General features: G+C 38.1%; 2 protein-coding genes across 2 annotated transcripts in view; one reads left to right on the top strand and one right to left on the bottom strand.

The window, feature by feature from the left end:
• RARRES1 (retinoic acid receptor responder 1) overlaps positions 1-2,565 on the top strand; it is a 30,531-nt gene extending 27,966 nt beyond the window's left edge. The window contains exons 5-6 of the mRNA XM_036243521.1: positions 1,917-1,979; positions 2,061-2,565. Coding sequence (XP_036099414.1) covers positions 1,917-1,979; positions 2,061-2,210 — 213 coding nt within the window. The 3' untranslated portion in view covers positions 2,211-2,565. The remainder of the gene's footprint in view (positions 1-1,916; positions 1,980-2,060) is intronic.
• A 7,183-nt stretch (positions 2,566-9,748) lies between these two features.
• GFM1 (G elongation factor mitochondrial 1) overlaps positions 9,749-23,745 on the bottom strand; it is a 47,278-nt gene continuing 33,281 nt past the window's right edge. The window contains exons 14-18 of the mRNA XM_036242908.1: positions 19,557-19,719; positions 17,669-17,813; positions 11,242-11,402; positions 10,441-10,494; positions 9,749-10,296 (exon numbers count right to left, since the gene is read on the bottom strand). Coding sequence (XP_036098801.1) covers positions 10,165-10,296; positions 10,441-10,494; positions 11,242-11,402; positions 17,669-17,813; positions 19,557-19,719 — 655 coding nt within the window. The 3' untranslated portion in view covers positions 9,749-10,164. The remainder of the gene's footprint in view (positions 10,297-10,440; positions 10,495-11,241; positions 11,403-17,668; positions 17,814-19,556; positions 19,720-23,745) is intronic.

Here is a 23,745-nt window from a genome sequence, read left to right as displayed (position 1 = left end):
TTAGATGGGATCCGATAGCCGCCTAAACCTACTTACTCTCTAGTAAAACCACACTGGTTCTTCTAGGGATCCTTCTTTTTTGGGGGGATGTGGGTGAGGGTGGGGTGGGTGACGAGTAAGTAAAAGGGAACAAACAAAGCACTTCCAGTCTGTCTCTAGGAAGATTAAAGTGCTGAGTTACCAGAAAATGTCACAGTAAATCATCAATTTGGACTCTAATGATTTGGCATTTTGTGACGATCTGAATAGATGCCAAGGAGATTATTTCTGAATAATATTAAAAATAATGACTTCTTGGCCGAGCTCCATTTGGTGAGGACAGTGCAACCCTGGAACACCTTGGCAGGCGGGGAGGTACAGGGTTCCAAGCATTATAATAAAGCAAATGTTTGCATTAAAAATGGGGTAATGCTGTGTGTTTAGCGGAACAGTTCGTCAAAGGGAGTTGGACTCCCAGTTTCCAGCCTTGCCTTTTTTGCCAAAAATCTGGAGAATGCCGTGATTTCCTTCAGAAATGCTATTTTCAGAAACAGAATAAGAAGGCATTATTGGCCTGAAAAACACTTTAAGTTGATAAGCAAAACCAATTTTTTAGTTATAGAAAAATCCACCGTTAATAGTCAGGCCCCGAGAAATAGGGCAGGCAGCACAAAAGCCTGAGACAAAAATCATAGGACACAGCAGCCTGCTGGTGTGAGCCATCTGGAGATCACCTTTTCCTTCCAAGGTCAAGGCAGGGTCGAGCAAAATGAGGGTCGAGGAAAAAAGAGACTCCGAATTCTCTCTGGCTTTGCAGTCTGTGCCTCAGGTACTTGCTTCGAACACTGACAGGTACACCGCCAGGCAGGAGGGACGGAACATCCCAGCCATGCAGACAGCATAGACAAGCAGCCACTTGCTGATCAATCCAGGCCGCTCTCGCTCTCGCTCTCCTATCTTCTTCCTGTGGTGCCTCCCCTGCCCCCTCCCCACCTCCTGGAAATTGCATGGCTTGTAAAATCTCCATCATTTTAAGCAAAATTTGATATCAAGTCCTTCTGTTTGTCTTTGCTTTCCTATATATATATTCTTTAATAGTCTCAGTAAAAACCTGGTAGGTTAATATTATAATCCAAGTTGAATTTATTTTTTTATTTCTTTTCTTCCATTTTTACTAGAGATAAGCACCCTAGCCCCGCTCCCCATCAAACCCAGGAAGTGTCAAAAACCAAATAGGACATTGGTTTAGTCTCTAGTAAAACTCAGAGAGATCAAGTGAGTAGGAGACGTTAGGAAGACGGCCTGCCGCTCTGTAGGTCAGCGGTGCTCTGGGTTCAGGGGCGGTGTGATGTAGCACAACGCGTGTGGGCGGTGGAGTCGATAGCTCTGGGTTTGAATCCCCATTTGACACTTGCTAGCTGTAACCTCAAGCTACATATCTGTAAAACCAGGCTCATAGTTCATACTCTTGTAAGGCAGTCAGAATGACATGAAAATATGAATGAAGTGCGTAGCGCAGAACCTGGCCTCCGTGGCATCCTCGAAGTACCGGCTGCCCTGCCCCTTGTCTATTGCCTGGCAGGTCAGGACTAACATATCAGCCTGAGGTACATACACAGTATGCATGTAGACTCCTAACGTTGTCAAAAGATTCTCCCTATCCCCACCACCTTAGCCTCCATCAAAACCCTTAAATATTAGAGAAAAAGTGATAGAAAGACATTCAACTAGATTTTTATATAACATAGTGACCAAACAGTAAGAATCTGTGACTTCCATATCTTGATGCAGGGTCCTACCAAAGGGAAATGAGACTATAGTCCAAGAGGCAGAAGGAGATTCAAGGCATCCATCCAATTTATAAGATAAGCTCTCCCAATTCTGAGCTGACATAAACCTACCTATTTATTACACTAACTCTGTTTTCCTTCCTCTAGAAAACAAATGACGACGCAATTGATTTCACTTACACTGTTCTACTCCATGAATTCTCAACACAGGTAAAACACAAAATTATATGTAGAATTGTTTTCACCAGAAGAGTCTGTAGGTCATAGTATTTTAAAACTCTTATTTCCTAGGAAATGGTTCCCTGTCGTATTCACTTGGTCTGGTACCCGAGCAAACCACTTAAAGTGAAGTACCACTGTCAGGGGCTGCAGACACCAGAAGAAGCCTCTGGAACTGAAGAGGGATCAGCCGTGGCACCGACAGAACTTGGCAATTTCTGAAAAGAAAAGAAAGATCTGCCCACCCCAAATTCTAAACAAAGTGACTGTACTCAATAGCCTAAATAATTATTCTAGCAAAATAGCCGAGGTCCAAGGCATTCTAATAATTCAGGGAAGCCTGCGATGCTCAAAAATGAAAAGATGCTGGGGTTTTTAAAGGTAATATATTGCCATGAAAGCAGATTGTAGAAAAATACTATCTCTTTAAGAAGAATTCTACTATTTTTTATGATTTCAAGCAAGTATTCTTTTATAACTTGATAGCTACTTTTAAATAAATGTTTACATTTCTAAACAAAATGTGTTAAATGTTTGTCTATGCAGCGAATTCTGCACTAAGATGGATGTAAATGAACTCTCAATACTGTTTAATTCATATTCTACAAATAAAAATATAGGATGTCTCATGGATAAAGCTGTCTGCAAATGTGTATTAAATGGAACAGTGATGTAATTGAAAGTAAATAGATCAAGTATTTACAATTTTCATTTTCAAGGACAACTTGAACCCAGTGTGGGCCTAAGTAATTTACAGCAGACACAATATGTATCGTAACCCGACTCAGCGGAGCACCTCCGCGAGGCAGGCAGAATGGGTCCGGGAGACCCTCTCAGAATCAGTATCGTTTAACGGAACGCTTACATCCGTGTGTAAAAACACGTGGCCAGATTCCTTGGCTAGTAATTGGTTAGGAAGCATCAGCTTTAAAACATATACCAAAATTCTAGTTTTTAAGTCTGCACTATTAGAAAATTGGAAAAATCTACATGGAAGAGAAAAAAAAATTTAAAGATGTGGATTCATACAAAATAAAAGATGGATGATACTGTTACTTTTTAGTAAATCTAGTTTATATTTTCTGTTTAAAACCCCAACCCTTTACATTCATCTTCCCAACATCCACTTGATTTAAAGAACTGTAAGTATTCTGAAGCACTAGAAATAGTCATTTAAAGAAAACATCAGATCTCCCACCTGTCATAATGCAGAGAAAACGCTTTTTCTAAAATATCAATCTACAATGATTAAATCATGCCAAAATCAAAGGATAAACCCCTCTAACTGAAGTTCCCTGAATAAACTTCAAAAAAGGTGCCAAGAGCATTGCAGTGGCATATTCAACATCCTGTGACCTTTAATCACTCTTGTGGTGTCGCTTTAAGGACTAGAGGGGGTTTCAGCTTCCCAGAGTCTCACCTCATCCTCATAAAGGCATTTTTAATTGGTGAGATTATACTCAAGCATAACTATAATTCAATCAGGCCAGGACTCTACAGCAGTGGTTCTCAACCTTCCTAGTGCTGCGACCAACCCTTTAATACAGTTCCTCAAGTTGTGGTGACCCCCAACCATAAAATTATTTTTGTTGCTACCTCATAACTGTAATTTTGCTACTGTTATGTCTTAGGCGACCCCTGTGAAAGGGTCGTTTGACCCCCAAAGTGGTCGCAACCCACAGGTTGAGAACCGCTGCCTAAGGTAACCCTTTAACATATTTATTTCGGTATGAAGGGGAATTCCATACACACCAACAACATACAAACACAATTACCTAATTAATAAATTTACAAAACCTACAAGTTAAACCTACTAAAAATTTCTCCCTATGGGAAACAATATGATGTTTCCTCTAAAAATTAAAAATGGAACTGCCAAGGGACCCAGTAATCCCACTTCTAGGAATATACCCTAAGAAGCCTGAAACACCAATCAGAAAGAATATATGTACCCCCATGTTCATAGCAGCACGATTTATAACAGCTAAGATCTGGAAACAGCCAAAGTGTCCATCAGTAGACGAGTGGAGAAAAGAGCTGTGGTACATGTACACAATGGAGTACTATGCAGCAGGAAGAAAGATCTATTGACATCTGGTCAAGATGGCAGCATAGGTAAATGCAGTATCGTGTCCTCCCACAACCACATCAAAGTTACAACTAAACTACAGAACAACCATCATTCAAAGCCGCCTGAAATCAGGCTGAATGGAAGTCCTACAACTACGGAATTAAAGAAGAAGCCACATCCAGACTGGTAGGAGGGGCAGAGGCGGACAGGCTGGTCCCATACCCACGTGTGGCAGATAAAAACCAGGACACCTCGGCTGGGAAGGTCCTTCCTGAGGACTGAGGGGTCTCAGTCCCACATGAGGCACTCAGCTCAGGGTTCCAGTGCCAGGAAGAAAAGTCCCCATAACTTCGGGCTGGAAAAACCAGCGGGAACTGAGGCTGAGGGAGGCTGCGGCGGCTGGAGCCCCAGGCAGCTCCTCTTAAAGGGCCCGCACACGAACTTATTCAGACTCACACCCTCCAGGCTCCAGCATGGGGAAGGTAGCTTGAAAGGCACCAGAGACATATGGGGAAGAACTGAGTTGTTTGGCATTGCAGCGAGGTCTGATGTGCTGTCAGAGGCCTTTGTTCCTTTGGTGAGCTCTTCCCCCACAAGGCCAGCAGACAGCCACCATATCTGAGACTCCAGCAACCTGGTTCACACTGGTTGCCCCACCCTGGTGATTCCCTGAGGCCCCGCCCCACCCAACTTTCAGGCCCACCCAAGCTGTTGCCAGTTGCTTAACCATAGGATTGGCCTGTCTTGGATCCTGCTTCAGGTTTTCCTAAATTCTTTCAAACAAGCAGCATCTGGTCTCAGCTAGCCTCATACCTCTCGTTAAGTAATACACAGAAAGAAACACAGAGGCAGTCAAAATGAGGAGACAAAGAAACAGGTCCCAAATGAAAGAACAGAACAAAACCCCAGGAAAATAACTAAGCGAAATGGAGATAAGCAACCTAACAGATGCTGAGTTCAAAATACTGCTTATAAGGATGCTCAGTGAACTTAGTGAGGGCCTCAAGAGCATAAAAAAGGACCAGTCAGAAATGAAGGATGCATAGTCAGAAAGGAAGGAGGCACTAACTGAAATAAAGAATAATTTACACAGATTCAATAGTAGAGTAGATAAAGTCAAGAAGCAAACCGTTGATTTGGAATACAAGGAAGCAAAAAAAAAAAAAAACAACAAAACACCCAATCAGAACAGCAAAAAGAAAAAAGAATCCAAAAAAAATGAGGATAGTGTAAGGAGCCTCTGGGACAACTTCAAGCATGCCAACATTCGCATCATGGGGGTGCCAGAAGGAGGAGAGAGAGAACAAAAAATCGAAAATCTATTTGAAACAATAATGGCAGAAAACTTCCCTAACTTGGTGAAGGAAACAGACATACTAGTCCAGGAAGCACAGAGTCCCAAACAAGATGAACCCCAAGAGGCCCACACCAAGACACATCATCATCAAAATGCAAAAGGTTCAAGACAGAGAGAGAATCTTAAAAGCAGCAAGAGAAAAGCAGTTAGTTACCTACAAGGGAGTTCCCATAAGACTGTCAGCTGACTTCTCAAAAAAAACTTTGCAGGCCAGAAGGGAGTAGCAAAAAATATTCAGAGTGATGAAAAGCAAGAACCTACAACCAAGATTACTCTATCCTGCAAAGCTGTCATTTAGAATCGATGGCCATATAAAGAGTTTCCCAGACAAGGAAAAACTAAAGGGTTCATCACCACCAAACCATTATATGAAATGTTGAAGGGTCTTCTTGAAGAAAAAGATAAGCCCTGGCCGGTTTGGCTCAGTGGTTAGAGCGTCGGCCTGTGGTCCTGAGAGACCCGGGTTCGGTTCCCGCTGGGGGCACGTACCTCGGTTGCAGTTTGTCCCCGGCCCTGGTCAGTTGTGCGGGTGGCAGCCGCTTGATGTGTTCCTTTCACGTCGATGTTTCTCTCTCTCTGTTCCTCTCTCTCCCTCCCACTCTACCTGAACAAAAAAATGGAAAAATGTCCTCCGGTGAGGATAAAAAAAAAAAAAAGAAAAAGATAAAAAATATGAACAAACAAAATGGCAATGAATACATATCTATCAATAATTGAATCTACAAACAAAATGAACAAACAGAACAGAAACATTCTCATAGATACAGAGAAATTTTGTTGGTTGCCAGATGGGAGGGGGTTGGGGGATTGGGTGAAAAAAGGTGAAGGGATTAAGAAGTACAAATTGGTTGTTAGACTGACAAACCTCAAAGGGAAGAGAGGGTTGGGAGGTGAGGAGAAATAAACCAAAGAACTTATATGTATATATGCATAACCAAGGGACACAGACAACAGTGTGGGGAAAGGCAGGAGGGGGGCGGAAATGGGAAGGAAGAGGTCAATGGGGGAAACATAAGGAACATCTGTAATACATTCAACAATAAAGATAAGTTAAAAAAGATCTATTACCCTTTGAGATGACATGGAGACACCTAGAGAGTATTATGCTAAGCAGAATAGGCCAATCAGAGAAAGACAAATATCACATGATCTCACTTATTTGCAGAATATAATGAACAAAATAGGCTGATGAACAAAATAGACCCAGAGGCTGCTTAGTCAGAGGGTACAGACTGACAAGCCTCAGAAGAGGGGGATGGAAGATAGGGAAGAGATGGACCATACATGGTTATGCATGTATGTGTAACCAATGGGCATGGACAACAATGCTTGGCAGGGGGCAGGATAGGGAGGAGGGTGTCAAATGGGGGAAAAAGGAGAAACATCTGTAACAAAAATAAATTAATAAAATCAATAAAAAATTCTCAATATCACCATTAGAACATCTTTTCTAACACAAACTGAAAAATTGCTGATTTGATTTTACAAATACTGATTTTGCTAGCTTACAGTAGAGAAAAATTACTTCATCTGCCTTGACATAACATGAAAAACTCTAAATTCCCTAAGCCCTCTTTTCATTAAGTCTAATTCCTTTTGAATCACTCTGAGCCAATGACAGTTATATACATACAGCATCACTCATTTTCCCAGCCTCTTGCAGAATTTTCAGGCATATCCATTAGTACCACTACATCCCATTTGATTCTACTCATAGTTTCATTTTTTTCCTACCTGAATTATGAATTGTTAGAAGTTAAACAAGTTCTTTTGAGAGTCAGTTGGGCCCTGGCCGGTATGGTTCAGCGGTTAGAGCGTTGGCCTGTGGTCCTGAGAGACCCGGGTTCGGTTCCCGCTAGGGGCGCGTACCTCGGTTGCAGTTTGTCCCTGGCCCTGGTCGGTTGTGCGGGTGGCAGCCACTCGATGTGTTCCTTTCACATCGATGTTTCTCTCTCTCTCTCTGTTCCTCTCTCTCCCTCCCACTCTACCTGAACAAAAAATGGAAAAATGTCCTCGGGTGAGGATAAAAAAAAAAGAGAGTCAGTTGGAAGTTTCTGTATTTGCCCTTGAATGATAGTCCTTCATGATATGAGTTCATTACATCCATCTTTCCCAGTTTAGCACCTGTTCTGTGACCTTTCCATGTCACCTAACATGCTGCCTGGCGCTGATGTGAATGATCACACTATATTGTCTTGAATACAATGAACTATTTCAATGATGCATTCCATTGTTATTTATTTGAAGACCCTTTAAGCAGCAATTAAAGCTCTAATTAAACAATTTATAGTTTTAGCAATGCATATAGCTGTCTTCTACAAAGGGATGTATTCCATCATGTCACAATTTATTACTACCTCATGGCTGCTTAGTTTCATCAGCATCCATTTTAACACTCATCCATATTTCAAAAATATTGAAACAAAACTTCAGAACTGATAAAATTTTTGTGATTTTTAAACAACCTGAAGTGACATGGAGGAAAGTAATCATGGAAAACTATTTCTTTAAAGATAAAGTGATCAAACTAAGAACCACTAGCCCAAACCTGAACACCGCACAAAAGAATATTAGTTACGGGACACATCTGAATCCGTCTTCCACTTCACATCTTGAAGGTGCAAGCAATACTGCAGTGGTCTTTAACCGGTATATTATAATCACTTGGAAAACTTTTTATCTTCATCCAGAGAAGACTACCTAGGGTTGGCCTGGGTGTTTCAGCTTTCCAGAGTTTCACCTCATCCTCATAAAGGCATTTGTAATTGGTGAGATTACACTCAAGCATAACCATAATTTAATCAGGTAAGGACTCTAAGGTAACCCTGGAGATTTTTAAAGTGTGGCCAGGGACAGAAATCAAGGCAATACTGCTTGTGCCACTACCATTCTCCAACAATTAGTCAACAATTATCCTTCACAACAGTAGTATTTAAAATAAAAAAAAAATCCACATTTAAAAATATTCTCATTAATTTCTTTCTTGCTACAGACTTTGGCAGGTATATGGTCTTTACTAACTCTAACCAAACTAATCAGTTAGCAAGAAGTGTGGGTTCTGGTCCTGGATCTGTCCCTGTGTGATCCTATTCTAGTTACTTCTACGCACTAGGCCTATGTCATTGCCTATGAAATGTTGGTGTTGGATTAGATAACTATGCTCTTTTCTGACACTGTATCCTAATAACCAGAATGTTTAACAAGTTAAAAACATCAACATTTATCCATCTTAGTTCTAATTTTTCTGACTGCTGGAAATAGCCAGAGGAACTGTGCTAAGTTCTATGAAAGCATTTCTTCATCGGGAACGATATTCTAAGTGATTTTGAAGAGCCTGAGATGCTGATGGAATGCCAATGCACTAACATTTTTCAGGTTTGATGGTATTGTAGCAACAGACATATTCATGGAAAAATGCACTTGAGATGATGAATAAGCAATTTAAATGATCAACTGAAAACAGAATGAGCTGCGTGGTCTATTACACAGTACCACTTTCATAAAGGAGTAAAAACTAAGTTAGACAATGCATTTAAAGTATTTAGCAAATGCCTTGAAAACATGTGCTCAATACTTTTTTTAAATCTTTTTTCTATAAACCTTTAAGTTATAAAGCCAAATCTACAAATCAAGAAAAACAAAGGAATTTAAAAGTAATTTTATTTCTATTAGTTACTAAGGGAAAGAATTTGTATACATCTATCACATCAGGTGATTTTGGGATGAAGCAATTCTGAACAATATGGTAGAACTGTCAGGGAAGTACTACTTATTCCAAAAACAAAAGCTCAACATTTGTTCTTTCACAGTCTCAATGAATACAATATGATAAATTCCAACAGACTCGAATTCAATGAGCATTTAGTAGGTGAAGGAAACTGACTAGGTAGGGACTCTGAAAATTATATTTTATTATTTAGAGCTGCAGAGACCTTCAGATGAACACAGCTGAGAATCGCATACGCAAGAGTCTGTATTTTTGCCTCATAGGTCCACAAGAAATTAACATCAACACTCCTAAAAGAAGGCAGCAGAACCCACAAAGTAAGGCAATCAGCTCTATATAAAACAGCTACAAATTTAGCTGGCATTTTAATACCTCAGTGAAGAATCTGAAAAACATTCTCTGTTAAGGTCATATGGAATCTACTCTTAAACACAAAAGTCTGCACAAACACAAAGGAAGACGGCATTCCGAGAAGCATCATGATATGTGCAATTCATTTTCAGTGTTTAGTAAAACAATAATTTAAAAAATTAAAAATATAAAAGTATGAGACATATAGACAACAAACAGATAAAACAAACACTACAAAACAAATGATCTGATTAACAAATTGTTAAAAAAAGTGTTCATTGTTGAAACTATATGGAAGGTATATGGCTGTTCTTTGTACTGTTCTTTCAGCTTTTCTGTTAAAAATTCTTATGATAAAAATTTGGAAAGGAAGGTGACATATGAATATTCTAAGCCTAGAAGTGTAACTGATATGTCTCATCCTCATTAAAATAAATATTAAATATATTTCAATAATAATCATATTTTATTTGAGGTTTTCCAGTGAACTATAAAACCAGTCAACAGAGTTGACATATACATAGAATTAACTTTGATATGAAGGAGCTCCTGAATATATAATAGAAAGGACTTCTAAAATTTCTTGTTTCTGCCTGAATTCATTCTACTGGAACCCATTAAAATATCTAAATCCTGCTGAGTTAAAGTTAGGCAATGTAAGTGAGGAAAGTTAGTTCTTGGCTTTTCCTTTTTTTACAGGAAGTTGACCTGTAGCTTCCAAATACTTATTAATGAGATCCTCTTGTGTGGATGGTGAACATGGCTGATATCTGCAGTACTCCATTGTGTATTCTCCCTTCCCCTGAGAGTTAAAAAAAAATAGCAGAGATTTAAAAAACTTTTTATAACTGTCAAATAAAGTCATGCAAAAAGATTTCACAAATTTTACCATTTTGTAGAGTAGTCCCTTAAAAGGCACTAAAGTAAAATTTAAACACTTGCTTACCTCTGTGCATGACCTAAGTTCAGTGGAATAACCAAACATATCATTTAGAGGGACCTGGAAACAAACACAGTAGATATAAAATATTTCAGAAAAATATATAGAAGCCTTAGCCATTTAATTCCTTTAGACTTAGGTGTCTACTAACAACTCCTGGTTTCAAAGAACTAAAAACCAAAGAGACACATTTTTGTTTTACTGCAAGTAGAAATCCTATTTGAAAAGAATTTCATGTGACAGTCACAACTGGAAAGAAAATGTCCGTTTCACAGAATGGCCATCACTGACAGCCTTCCCTCTTCATCCCCACTCCGCCCTCTGGCTGAGCTCAGCGTTCAAAGCGTTTCTTCTGTGAAACTGGAAACACAACTTTCCTTGGACACCTCAATGACAGTGTCTTCTAGGAAGCCTTACGGACCGTGATGAAACACTTGCTCCCATGAGATTTAAGTCAAATAAGGTACAAAAAAGGAAATTAAATATTATTCCAATAAACAAAAGATAAAATAAATACAGCAGCTGTGCAAATAAAGCTATAATGAGAAAAATAACTAAATATCTAAGAAAATGACACAGTCACAAAAGGCCTACATGAAATCAACCTTATTTTTAGCTTTTACATTTAAGAGTTGCTGTAACAGCAAATTATAGAAATCGCCACATATATTTATAAGCCACAAATTCAACACTCTAGTAGCCAGGGAAATGTGTCAAATTGATCTACAATCTCCCCAAACAAAAACTAACTCTAATTTCCTGCTGTGGTTAATAAAAGCAAGACTGGCAGGGGCCAACAGTACTTACATCTGCATACAGTGTGAAATAGTCCTCAATCCCATCTTGTCCCGTGATTACCCCATGGCGCCGGTTAATTCCGGCAATCACTGCTCCCTGAAATTCATTCGGGGCCACCACTTCCACAGACATAATGGGTTCAAGAATACATAATGTTGCATTTGCCAAGGCTAAATTAAAAAAATAATAATAAATTAGTTTATTAATCTTTAAACTAACTGGAACATTTTTCTATCCAGATATGCAAAAAGGAGATAGAAGGTACCCTCCCAAAGGTACACACACAAATGATGAGGTAAAAATATTTAATCTGGACTCATTTTTCTGGTATCAGTAACAGTCACTCTTCTAAATGGAAATTTCAATAAGACAAAACTAAGTTTTAGTATTAATATTTTCCATTACCATATTTTTACCCTTAAAAATCATTAAGCTGCAGAGGATAATATAAAAGGAGTCTTAAAACCACATTTAATCAAGTCTTTACCATTTAAATTATGCAATTTCTTGAAAATTACTTATTCTCTCTTTCGAAAAATCTTCAGGAGTAAAGACACTAACTGTTAAGTCTTTGACCAAGGTAAGCCAATTCTTTCTTGTTGGTCCCTGGCAGACAGTTATTTTTAACTATATGAAAACTTTTATCACAGGTGGAAGCAGAGAGGAGGGTATCCTTCATTTACTTGGAGACAATAATCAAGTCATGTTTGAGATCTGTCTTTCCTTTTCTAGGCTGAACAATTTCAATATCTAACTGAGAATTAGGAAGACCAAGTTTCTAGTTTCTACTCTTCCTCTAATCATGATTTATATACCTTTTGGAAAACATAAAATTGTCCACGTCTCGAGCTTCTTCACTTAAAAATGAAAGACAGCCCTGACTAGTGTGGCTCAGCTGGTTACAATGAGTAAGATTCCCAGTCAGGGCATATTATCTAGGTTGCAGTTTTGGTCCCCAGTTGGGGTGTATACAAAAGGCAGCTGATCGATATTTCTCTCACATAGATGTTTCTCTCTCTCAAATCAATAAACATATCCTTGAGTGAAGATTGAAAAAAAAAAAAGACACTGAACTGGATACTAAGGGCTTTTAAAGCACTAAAACTCAATGTTATGTCCATGTTTATTTTTTTATCCCACTTAACATATAAACAATAAACTTCGTACAGCTCATTGAAATTTAAATAGAATGTGAAGAATGTAATATAACTTTAAACATTCATACTTAATTTGAATGTTATGATAGTGCGGAATAATGCTCCAGCCTCAGACTGGAGGGACGCTGCGGAACCCCACCTAGACATCTAAAGCAGCAGGTGAACAATTCCAGACTATGGAAATAGCTCTATTTCTTGTTCTTCTTGGGTTTCACAACAGCAGAGCTTCCAGGGCTCTAAACAAATGCATTTAATACAGAAGAAGGCACCAAGAGAGAGAAATGTGAACAGAGGGGACATATTATAACTTAGTTACATAACAGTTAACGTTTTCAACAGGTCAGTAATACAGAGCTAGGCTGGGAAAGGGTCATACTTTAAAGGGAAAAAAGGGGCCCAGGATACAGTACCCATTACTTAATTGCTGAGAACAGCCTGTCCAGTTCCTATTCCTTTATCCTGCTCCTTTCAACTTCCTCTCTTTTCCTAAATCCACCTCCTGACTCACTTCCGAAGAACCTTGACATTATTCATGCCTTCCTCTAACTTCGTTCATGCGATAATTTACCCTGCCATTTTTCAACAGTCAGAGGATAGCCAAGTCCTAAACACAATTTTTCCTCAAGCAGATCCATGTGGCCTGTAGTTTTTAAGGCAGAAAGTAAAAATACCAACATTATCATAGGACCTTTTATGTCTAAAGTGGTGGGTATAGGTGGCAAGGCTTCTATTTCAGCCCACTGGGAACAACGCTGACACACCAGGCCGGGGTGCTGAGCACGCTGAGTGAGGTGGTGATCAAGGACCAGGGCTCCAGTCTCGGTTTAACGCTCAGCTCCACCACTAACTAGTATCTTACCTTGAGCCATTCAATGAACTATTCTGAGTTCTTATTTTCTCAACTATAAGGTCACTGTGAAGATATGATAATCCATGTACTCATATAAGGTCACTGTGAAGATATGATAATCCATGTACTCAGCTCAATACATAGCACATAAGTGATCAATAGATATTATTATGACCACTTGAGACAAAGAATGGGTGGCATGGCAAGTGCTAAGTCAAAGGTAATATGAAGAGAAGACTGATTAGCATTCACTATGCTCAAATATGTATGTACAAGTGTTTTCAAGTACATTCCCATTAATGTGTGTGTGTGTGTGTATATACACACATATATATAATATATATATCATATATATATATATTAAGTGTTTTTAAATTATTTTTTAGAGAGAGAAGAAGGGAGAGAGACAGAAACATCAATGTGAGAAAGAGACATCGATCAGTAGGGGTCCTCCCGCACAACCCCTACTGGTGGTCAAGCACAACCCGGGCATGTGCCCTGACCAGGAATCAGACCAGGACCTCTCAGTCCATGGGAGGACGCTCAATCCACGAAGCCACACCAGTCAGGCAAGTATATTCCCATTTAATATTGTGGAATCACTATCTCCAAGCATCATCCTCAACACATTGCTTTTCACTTCCAGGCACAGAGAAGCTTTCTGAGAATGAAAACCTGGTAGAAGAGTTCAGTGGGATTGATAGAATTGAGGGTTGGCAACTTCATGGGAACTGTCAGGTTGCCCTGACTGCTTTGAATGTTACTGAGAACCACTTTTGTGAGAAAGGAAAAAACAGCAGATTAGCAGCCATGCACTAAGCTAATGAATTCATAAGGCAATGAACGGCAACAATAAAAAATACCGAAGTTCCACAACTTCTAAACCAAGGACCAAACCCTAAAGGGTAACTTCTTTAAGAAGTAACACTCCTGCCCTGGCCGGTTTGGCTCAGCGGTTAGAGCGTCGGCCTACGGTATGAAGAGACCCGGGTTCGGTTCCCGCTAAGGGCATGTACTTCGGTTGCAGTTTGTCCCCGGCCCTGGTTGGTCGTGCGGGTGGCAGCCACTCGATGTGTCCCTTTCACGTCGATGTTTCTCTCTCTCTCTCTCTCTTCCTCTCTCTCCCTCCCACTCTATCTGTACAAAAAATGGAAAAATGTCCTCAGGGGAGGATAAAAAAAAAAAAAAAAAAGAAGTAACACTCCTATGTCTTGGTATACCCAGGTGTAAAGTGTTTTAAACTGAATGTAAATAAAATTTTCAACACTTAAAAAAACAAAAAAGTCCCAATGACTCGCCTATTTCCATGCAGTAAGTATGAAGCAGCGAGGCTAGCACTCAGACTCAAAGCCCAACATGTAATTGGGCAAGAGATTTAAAAAAGGGGCCCTGTTAAGTTAGATGAACTAACCATTACTCTGGGTTGGCCTTCATTTCTCTCATGGAGTGGCTACATGTTCAGAGTTTCTGGGAGATAAAGCATAGTGCTCTTTCTAAAATTTGGCCATAGAAAATGATGGCAAGGGTCACATCCATAAAGTGAAACATGCCCACAGAATTTCACATTTCAGTTCCATCACCAACTGATCGAAGTTTAAATTATGAATGAAGACAGTTCCAGTTTTCTTTTTTTTAAACTCTTATGGATTTGTTTTTATTGAGATATAGGGGGTAGTTTTCATTTTTTACATGAAAAATACATGGAAATTGAAATGATTTTTCTTCCAATTTTGATAATAGAGAATAGCTAATAAGCATAAGCTATTTTAATACTAAGCTCATTTATCAACATTTTCACCCTAAAACTTTCATATGGCATTCAATGGAGACGTATGCTTAAAAGCTGATTTTCTTACTGAGCTTGGCAAAAACTTTATTTTATTGTTTACACTTCTGTCTTTTGTTCATGGAGAAATAAGAATTAGATGAGGAAACAGCAAAGTAATTCATTTTTCATACTAGCACCCTGCTTATCTGCATATTTATCTGGTAAACAACAACAACAACAATCCCCAAACTTCTCAATTCAATCATCTAGTGCTTTTCCTTTGCACACTCAAAAGGCAATTAATCATCGTAAATAATATTTATATACTTAAATAATTAAAAATTAAATAATACACATTCAACTGTTTAGTTAATATTCATAGATATACAGACTTTTCTCATGGATGTATGTGTATGGCATATACATCTATATTTATTTATATTTCACATAGGAACAATTTAAAAAGATGAGGCTCTCTTCCTTTATGTAACCTCTAGCCTCTATCTCCAGGAAAGCTACCAGTTTCCAGCTGAGAACCAGCATAGAGCTATTGGTGATTTCTAATTTGTTTTAACTGTACTTTTAAAAAGTATCACAATGTATACATTTACCAAATCATCACATTATGCACTGTAAATATCTTACAAGTTTGTCAATTATACTCTAATAAAGCTGAAAAGAAAACAATATAAAGTGATTACAACTAGTCTGTCAGTTTGAGATTTATTAGAGTGGAAAGCACGTAGCCTGGCCAGTGTGGCTCAGTGGCTGAGTGCTGACTTATACACCAAGAGGTCACTGGTTCGATTCCCAGTCAGGGCACATGCCCAGGTTGTGGGCCAAATCCCCAGTGGGGGGTATGCAGGAGGTGGACAATCGATGTTCTCTCATCGATGTTTCTCTCTCTTTCTACCTCTCTCTCTAAAATCAATAAAGAAAAAATAAAATCAAAGTGGAAAGCACTTAGAGGATAAGAGGCAGGTATTTTAATCTCAATCGTGCCTAATTAAGTCTTATTTTCTTTGTGACTTTATTTTCCTTCTTCCTGAAACATAATCTTCAGATTGAGACAGGATTTCTAGAACAGATTTCAACTGCATTTTAAAAAATTAATCCTCACCCAAGGATATTTTTCCATTGATTTTTTAAGATAGAGTAGAAGGGAGGGAGGGGAAGAGAGAGAGAGAAAAACATCAATGTGAGAGACACACATTGATTGGTTGCCTCCTGCATGACACCAACCAAGGCCAGGGATCGAACCTGCAACCCAGGTACATGCCCTTGACCAAGAATCAAACCTGAGACCCTTTTGTCCACAGGCTAATAACTGGCCAGAGTTCAACTGAATTTTTAATAGACAGCTGGCATAAAGAAAAATGGGAAGATTCTTTTTTACAACTGAGAAACAAAAATACAAATTATTGCCCTGGCCGGTTTGGCTCAGCGGTTGGAGCGTCCGCCTGCGGTCCGGAGAGACCCGGGTTCAGTTCCGCTAAGGGCGCGTACCTCGGTTGCAGTTTGTCCCTGGCCCTGGTTGGTCGTGTGGGTGGCGACCACTCGATATGTCCCTTTCACATCGATGTTTCTCTCTCTCCCCCTCTCTCTCCCTCCCACTCTATCTGTACAAAAAATGGAAAAATGTCCTCGGGTGAGGATAAAAAAAAAAAAAAAAAAATACAAATTATTAATGTTTCCCATTAGTTTCAGTAAAATAAGGAATCAGCAACCTTTTCCAACCATTGCCCCCTCCCCCGATCACAGAGGCAAACAGACCAAAAACAACATGAAGTCCAAAATTCATACAGAATCAATAAAATCCTGACTTACAGAATACTTAAAAAATATGTTCATTAATCTAATTTCTACTGTCCATTCTGAAGTGAAATGTTGAAAACATTTCTGAAATGTTTTGTGAATCATGATATAATTCTCCTAAAGACACTTGCAGACATCACTACAGATACTTACTATCTAACAGATATGGAAGAGATGACAAAAAGAATGAGCTTTCTGGCTTCAGGACACAACTTCGAAGATCCTTTGTTAAATAACCCTGATGTCAAACTGCCGTGTTGTCATTTGCTTTTCTTTCTTAAAAGCAATGAATCAGATATATCTGCAATTGCTTAGGGCTCTGTTTCATAAGGATTTTAATAGACATATTATTCTGTGTGAGAAAGGCTGACAATTTTAGCAGTTTAGTAAGAAGTCTGCACTGTGAATAAAGTTTACTGAATTCTTTCAAAATACTTTGCCATCCTCAAAATGCCTAAAAGCCTTCACTGTCTTACATGAAAAAATTATTTATAAATTTATGGATTTCCTGACATCTGAATAAATCACAAAAAATAGCATGATTGTAGTTAGATGTGTCTTCAAAATATTTCGTAGAATCATGAGTATTTGTCTTTTCTATCAAAAACAGAAATTACAGATTATTTTAAATATAAAAAAATTAACATATAACTTAGGAGAACAGGGTAGGCTTTTAATTTTGCAAGAAAGAGAACATAGTAATCTGTCCTCACTTCAATTCTATGAATATTTGCCCAGTACTAGCCATGTTCCCTGGGGTGCCACCCAGTACTCTGGGAAGGGAAGACCAAAACAGCACAGCAGAATTAGTCACAGTACTGTGGCCAGTGATAGGACACAGCATACCTTGTTTAAGAGCACCTTCTCCTGCTCGGATGAAAGAGATTTCATTGGAATCAACCATGTGATGCGCTCCATCTTGCAGGACAAACCGGAGTCCAGAGAGTTTGTGACCAGACAGAGGACCCTTCTCACAGGCATCCAAAAACCCCTGTTAATGAACAGCACTTCTGGAGTGAATGGATTTCACTTGCAGATACATTACCAAGAATCCCCAAACATTTTAGTATTCAGAAGTTTAACATTTTTATGTATGCTATATTTCACTCCTAAAAAAAAAAGTTTAAAAAAACCTGAACAGCCTTATTACTTAATTACTGCAGCATCTAGATGAACAATCCCCTGGACACGCATGTTAGTTAGAGGTGTGAGCTGGTTTGAAAGTGAGGCTGAGTGGTAACACTCACTTTTTCGAAATCCCATTTTCAGGAATTACATAACTCTTATAACCCCCAACAGAGACAGCATGATCTTAATTTTACAGGAAGGAAACAAAAGAAAGGCAAATCAAAGGGACTCCCTAAAAGAAAACCCCCACCAAAATTGGCATTTATTCAACAGCTATGTCTTGAGCTCCTCCTACACACCTGTCACTGTTTCCCTCACTGGCAGATCACTGTATCATAACTTTAGTGTTGTACTGTGTCCAAAGAACTAAAATTAAAAGGTATTTTTTCCAAATGCAATTCTTCTTTTAAAAAATAACTTTATTGATGTATAAATGACAATGAACTATATATAAAGAGTACAATTTGATAAGTTCACAATTCTTTCTCCTTCAATCACTTAACATATATTTGTAGAGATCCTACAATTCAAGTTAGTTTTTCTTGCAAAATAGTCACATGACTGCACATATACTACAATATATTTCAAAACTGTAAACTCTGTATGCTAAAAAAAAAATCTAAGCTCTCATTCAGCTACATTAATCTTGGAGAATAGAAGATAATTTAAAAGTATGTGAATGACAAAATGTCTTGAAATAAAGAGTAATGAATAAAATACATTACAAAAAAATGCTATCACCACTGAAACCAAACTATAATGTTAACAAAGGTATGTAAGTTAAAAGGTTAAAAAAACAACTAATAACCTCAATCTATAAGAACAGATAGTTACTAAAAGTTTACAACAGTCTTAAAGCCAGTGACCTAGAAAGCAAACAAAACACTAACCACTTATATGTGCAAAGCACTTCACAATTCTCAAATAAATGTCACAGTCTTATGTGATCCTCATTTTGCAAGGGGTTCAAGTTTAAGTATTTTACTCTCACTTTACAGTTAAAGAAACTGGCTCTGAACACTGTGATTTACCAAAGAGCCCAGTAACCAGTAGCAGATTTGACAGGTATTGGGAATCTTAATGAATGGTCATTCTACTACAAAAGTCACCTAAAAATCTTCATAAATCCTTAATGATTACTATAAATTTCAATTACTGAATACAGTCAATGGAGAAGTTTCAATTTATCAAGAGAAATATTTAACTTCATCAGTTTACCAAGAGAAATGACCAGATTAAGAAACAGAATGATTTCCCTTCATCGTCATACCATATTTATAGCTCTTGAACTTAATGAACTGAAGATTCTAAATCAGATGGAAAGCTAAATAATTATATAAAGCAGTACTGTAGCCCTGGCCGGTTTGGCTCAGCGTTTGGAGCGTCGGCCTGCGTACCAGAGAGTCCCGGGTTCAGTTCCTGCTAGGGGCACGTACCAAAATAAAAATAAAAATAAATAAATAAATAAATAAATAAATAAATAAATAAAGCAGTACTGTAACTAAAATGAACCATGAAAGACAATGTGATAAAAATATGATTTAATATCTGATAAACTGTTTTTGCTTGTTAAAAATGCAAGAACGTTTTTATTGCTGTCGTTTACCTTTTCTACAGCAGGCACAAATTGCTTTGGAATATTTGCCCCAAATGTTTCATCTGAAAACTCCAACTTAGTGTAGTTCTCTGGGTCCAGAGGCTCCAGGACACCTATCACTTTTCCAAACTGGCCTGCACCACCTGATTGTTTTTTATGTGTAAACTCAAACCTAAAAGTGATTTAGGAGGGGGAAAAAGAAAACAAAACCAACATAGCATTATGTAATTACCAAAATAAAATCACTCCTACTAATTTAAATAAAAAAACACTTATTATTTTTACTTTTTTCTTTGACTATGATGGGCTTGCTATAAAATTTTATTGTAGAACTTGTTTAAAAAGGAATCCTCTCCTTTCTGTTCTTACTTAAGAGGTGAGGGTGGGGTACACCACCAAAACAACCCATGGCCTTAATTCTGCCAATTCTGAATTTATTTCCCAAGTAGAAAAGTAAAAGTCAAGTAATTAAAATAATAAATCAATTTAAGGTTCTTGTTCTAGTAACCTACATTCCAAAGAGCTTACCCATTTCTTTTGCAATGCCTCTCTTCCCTAGGAGAGTGTTCTCTCCTTAAATCTCTAAACCAAGGACAGTTATTTGAAAGTGGGAGCTCTGCAGTTAATTTATTCAGAGAGTTCCTATGTGATTTTGCTACTTGGACATTATGGACTGATACAATACAAGAGAAGGACTTTCTGTTGGAATAATTAACAGCTAAAAATGATTAATGGCAAAATGATAATGACTAAACACAAGTCATTCAAATAGACACCAATCAGTGTTTACCTCAAGTCACTAATGGCAACAATAAATAGAAAAGAGTAAGCATTTTACATACAAATCAAGCATATGTAAACATAGACTACTATTTCATTTAAAAAACATTTCATGAGTATCTACTGTTTACAAGGCATTTCTTCCTTTAAAATAAAACCTTCCTCAAGACTATCAAGTGGAAGAGCCAGCTCCTTTCTGGTTTGGCTCAGTGATTGGAGCATCCGCCTGCGGACCAGAGAGGCTCGGGTTCGGTTCCTACTAGGGACACGCACCAAAAAAAAAAAAAAAAAAACTGTCTGCAAATAACTGCAGAGAAGTGGACATTAATGAGTGTGTGTTCCTGCATACATATCTTTGAGTGGTTTGGAAGATGTAAGTATCAATTTTGGTAGGAGATGCTAACTTGGAGTAAGCAGATTCTTAAAGAACCTAGGTCTGAATGTGCCTGATGAAATGCTTTTAAATGATCTTCCAGTAGTCAAGAGCTTTCAGATGGGCTGGGAAAAATGAAATGCTGAAAGGTTAATTATCCTGGGAGGAATGAAAACTTACATCAGAATGAAGAGAAGGAAAGCAGAAGAGAAACAACTGCCAAGTCACCACAGAATTACTGAAGGGATTCCAAAACTGTGGTCCACTGCCATTTTCTCAGGTGTGCATGAGTTTTGGAGACATTTCAAATTTTGTTTTCAATTTGAAAATAATATAACATCTACACAACATACTCTACAAATGTGCTATGTGGTAATCAGTAACCTCTGATATTTATATTTAAATTAACTAAAATTAAATAAAATTTAAAATTCAGTTCCTCAGATGCACTAGTCACATTTCAAATGGTCAACAGCCAAATTTGGAGAATGGCTACTGTAGAGCACAGCACAGAGAACACTGCCATCTCTGCTCAAAGTTCTACTGGGCAGAACAGCTCTGGGGGACCCAATCACAAACAAGCCACCCGTGCAGCTTCAGGGACCATGTCTGAATTTATAATCAAGTGGATGCCAAATAACAAAACATTTATGTGCCGGGTTTGTAGCAAGCACTTTTTATGGATTGTCTTACTTGTTCTACACCACAAATTGATAAAGTAGGGACTATTTTTATCACCATTTTACAGATGAGAAACCTAAGGGTCACAGAAGATAAGTAACTTGCCAAACACAATACAGCTGTCACATGGCAGAGCGAGGATATGCACAAAAACCAATGCTCTTAATCAAACATTTCTAGAAGGCCAATAAGAAAAGAACATAAACTGATTAAATCTGCAAATGATGCATTCACTTCAAAAGCTGTTAGAGGGCATAAATAGATTTCACAAGAATTTAAACAGCGAAGAGGTGGAAGGCTATTGGTATGCTGAAGGTGAAAGAACCCATGGCCCTCTGGTTGGATCACTGACATGCTGTGAAAGGCAATTTAGTGTTGACAAAACATCACCTTTTATATTAAAATTAATGTTAGGCCTGTCCGATGTGGCTCAGTGGATTGAGCATCGTCCCATGGACTGAGAGGTCCGGGTAGATTCCCGGTCAGGGCATGTTCCCTGTCAGGGCATGTGCCCAGGTTGTGGGCCCTACCCCCAGTAGGGGGCGTGCAGGAGGCAGCAGATCAATGTTTTTCACGTTGATGTTTCTCTCTCTCCCTTACTGTCTCTCTCAAAAACCAATAAAAACATATTTAAAAAATTAATGTTAGTTATAATTGTGCTGATTTTACTGCTTATCTCTACTTTGTATATTTGTTTTAACTTTATAATCTGACCCAAGTGCAAGCCATGGGTGTTTTTACTTTTATGTTCACACTGTTATATAAAATCATTAATTTATCTGATCCCAGAGACCAATAATAATTTTGTTACTTTTAAGATAACCCATACATTATTTGAGGATAATGATCTCATGAAGCTTTAGTAAGGTTTCAAGGACTCAAATATAGGAATTATATAAGGAGATCTCTTAATGCAGTTTATTTAACATTTAAAAAGGCAGTTAACTTTTTACATAATAATCATATTTTAAAAGAACCTAAATTGATATGTGTACTTTTAATAAATGCCTGTTACATCACAACTATACTATTTGCCTTGATCTACAGAGATGGCAATTATATTCATAAAGCTTCCAAATGGTGACCTTATCTAGGAAGTGCACATATTATACTTCTATCATTATTTGTGAAACTTTAAAATTTATCATCAACAAAAAGCTTTTTCTTCAGTGCCATCAGAAGGCGATAGCCACTCTTTCCTGGACACTATCAAAGGAGCACACAACACAAACAATTCACACACACATACACACACACAAACTTAAGAGTTTGGCTTTGGCTGATAGATAAATGATTCATACCCCTCCCCCTCCCCCTCCAAAGAAAAACAACCTTTGATTTTTTTAGGAAAAGCCTTAAGGAGAAACTAACCTCTTCATCTGCTAATTAGTTGACAGTTTTTGGCTAACATAACTAGAAAGGATGGGAAATGCCTTACTGCTTACTATTTGAGGAAGACAACATATTACAAATACATTTTTTACTTTTTTTTAAGTTCTACCACAACATACGTCCAGCAAAAAAACAAACAACCCCAAAAATCCATTTTGAGAAAAAAAGCAAAAGAATCTTGATTTCCAAGCTAACACGCTAAAGTGAAGGTTTAACCATACATCTGATGAAAAGGAACCTTAGCTTCCTGATCTGAACAAAATTCAAATAGCCTACATTACAGCTGTTTTTTTCCTAAACATTTAAAAAAAATTTTCTTTACTGATTTTAAAGGGAGAGGGAGAGAGATAGAAACATCGATGAGGGAGAACATAGATTGGCCACCTCCTGCATGTCCCCCACTGGGGACTGAGCCCACAACCTGGGCATGTGCCCTGACCTGAAATCGAACTGGTGACCTTTTGATGTGTGGGTCAGTGCTCAACCACTGAGCCACACTGGCCAGGCCATTATAGTTGTTTTAAAGGTGAGCCAAGAAGGTAATTAAGAAGTCTAGAGTGAAAATGCACTACCTACTAAAACTCTCTGGACTTGCTTAAATAAACTAAGTAGCTTTAAAAACCCTTCTTTTGTTAGAAGCTACTTCAGTGTCCTGGCTCTGTATAAATTCAGTATTTAAGTGTTTAAATCCTTCAAATTAAAATTTCGAAGTGACTGAGAAAGTTGAAAGCATAGTGTTATATCAAAATCTCACCTAAGTGAGGGGAGACAGGGGGGAGGTGCATTTTAAAATTTCTCCTGATCCAAATTACATAATCCTCCAAATTTTACAATAGTTTGCAGTCTCTCATACCCTGATTTGGGCAGAACTAACCTCACAAAAAGCTGGGAAAGTACAAGCCTGTTCCTGGAAGTGTTAAGAAGGACTAGGAATCAACTGACTACCAGGAGCTCCTTTGCACTTTGTCCTAT

The sequence above is a fragment of the Molossus molossus genome, unplaced genomic scaffold (genome assembly GCF_014108415.1).
Source record: "Molossus molossus isolate mMolMol1 unplaced genomic scaffold, mMolMol1.p scaffold_m16_p_5, whole genome shotgun sequence".
NCBI lineage: Eukaryota > Metazoa > Chordata > Mammalia > Chiroptera > Molossidae > Molossus > Molossus molossus.
The sequence above is the reverse complement of the archived record's forward strand: the minus strand, read 5'-3'. Positions and strand labels throughout refer to the sequence as shown.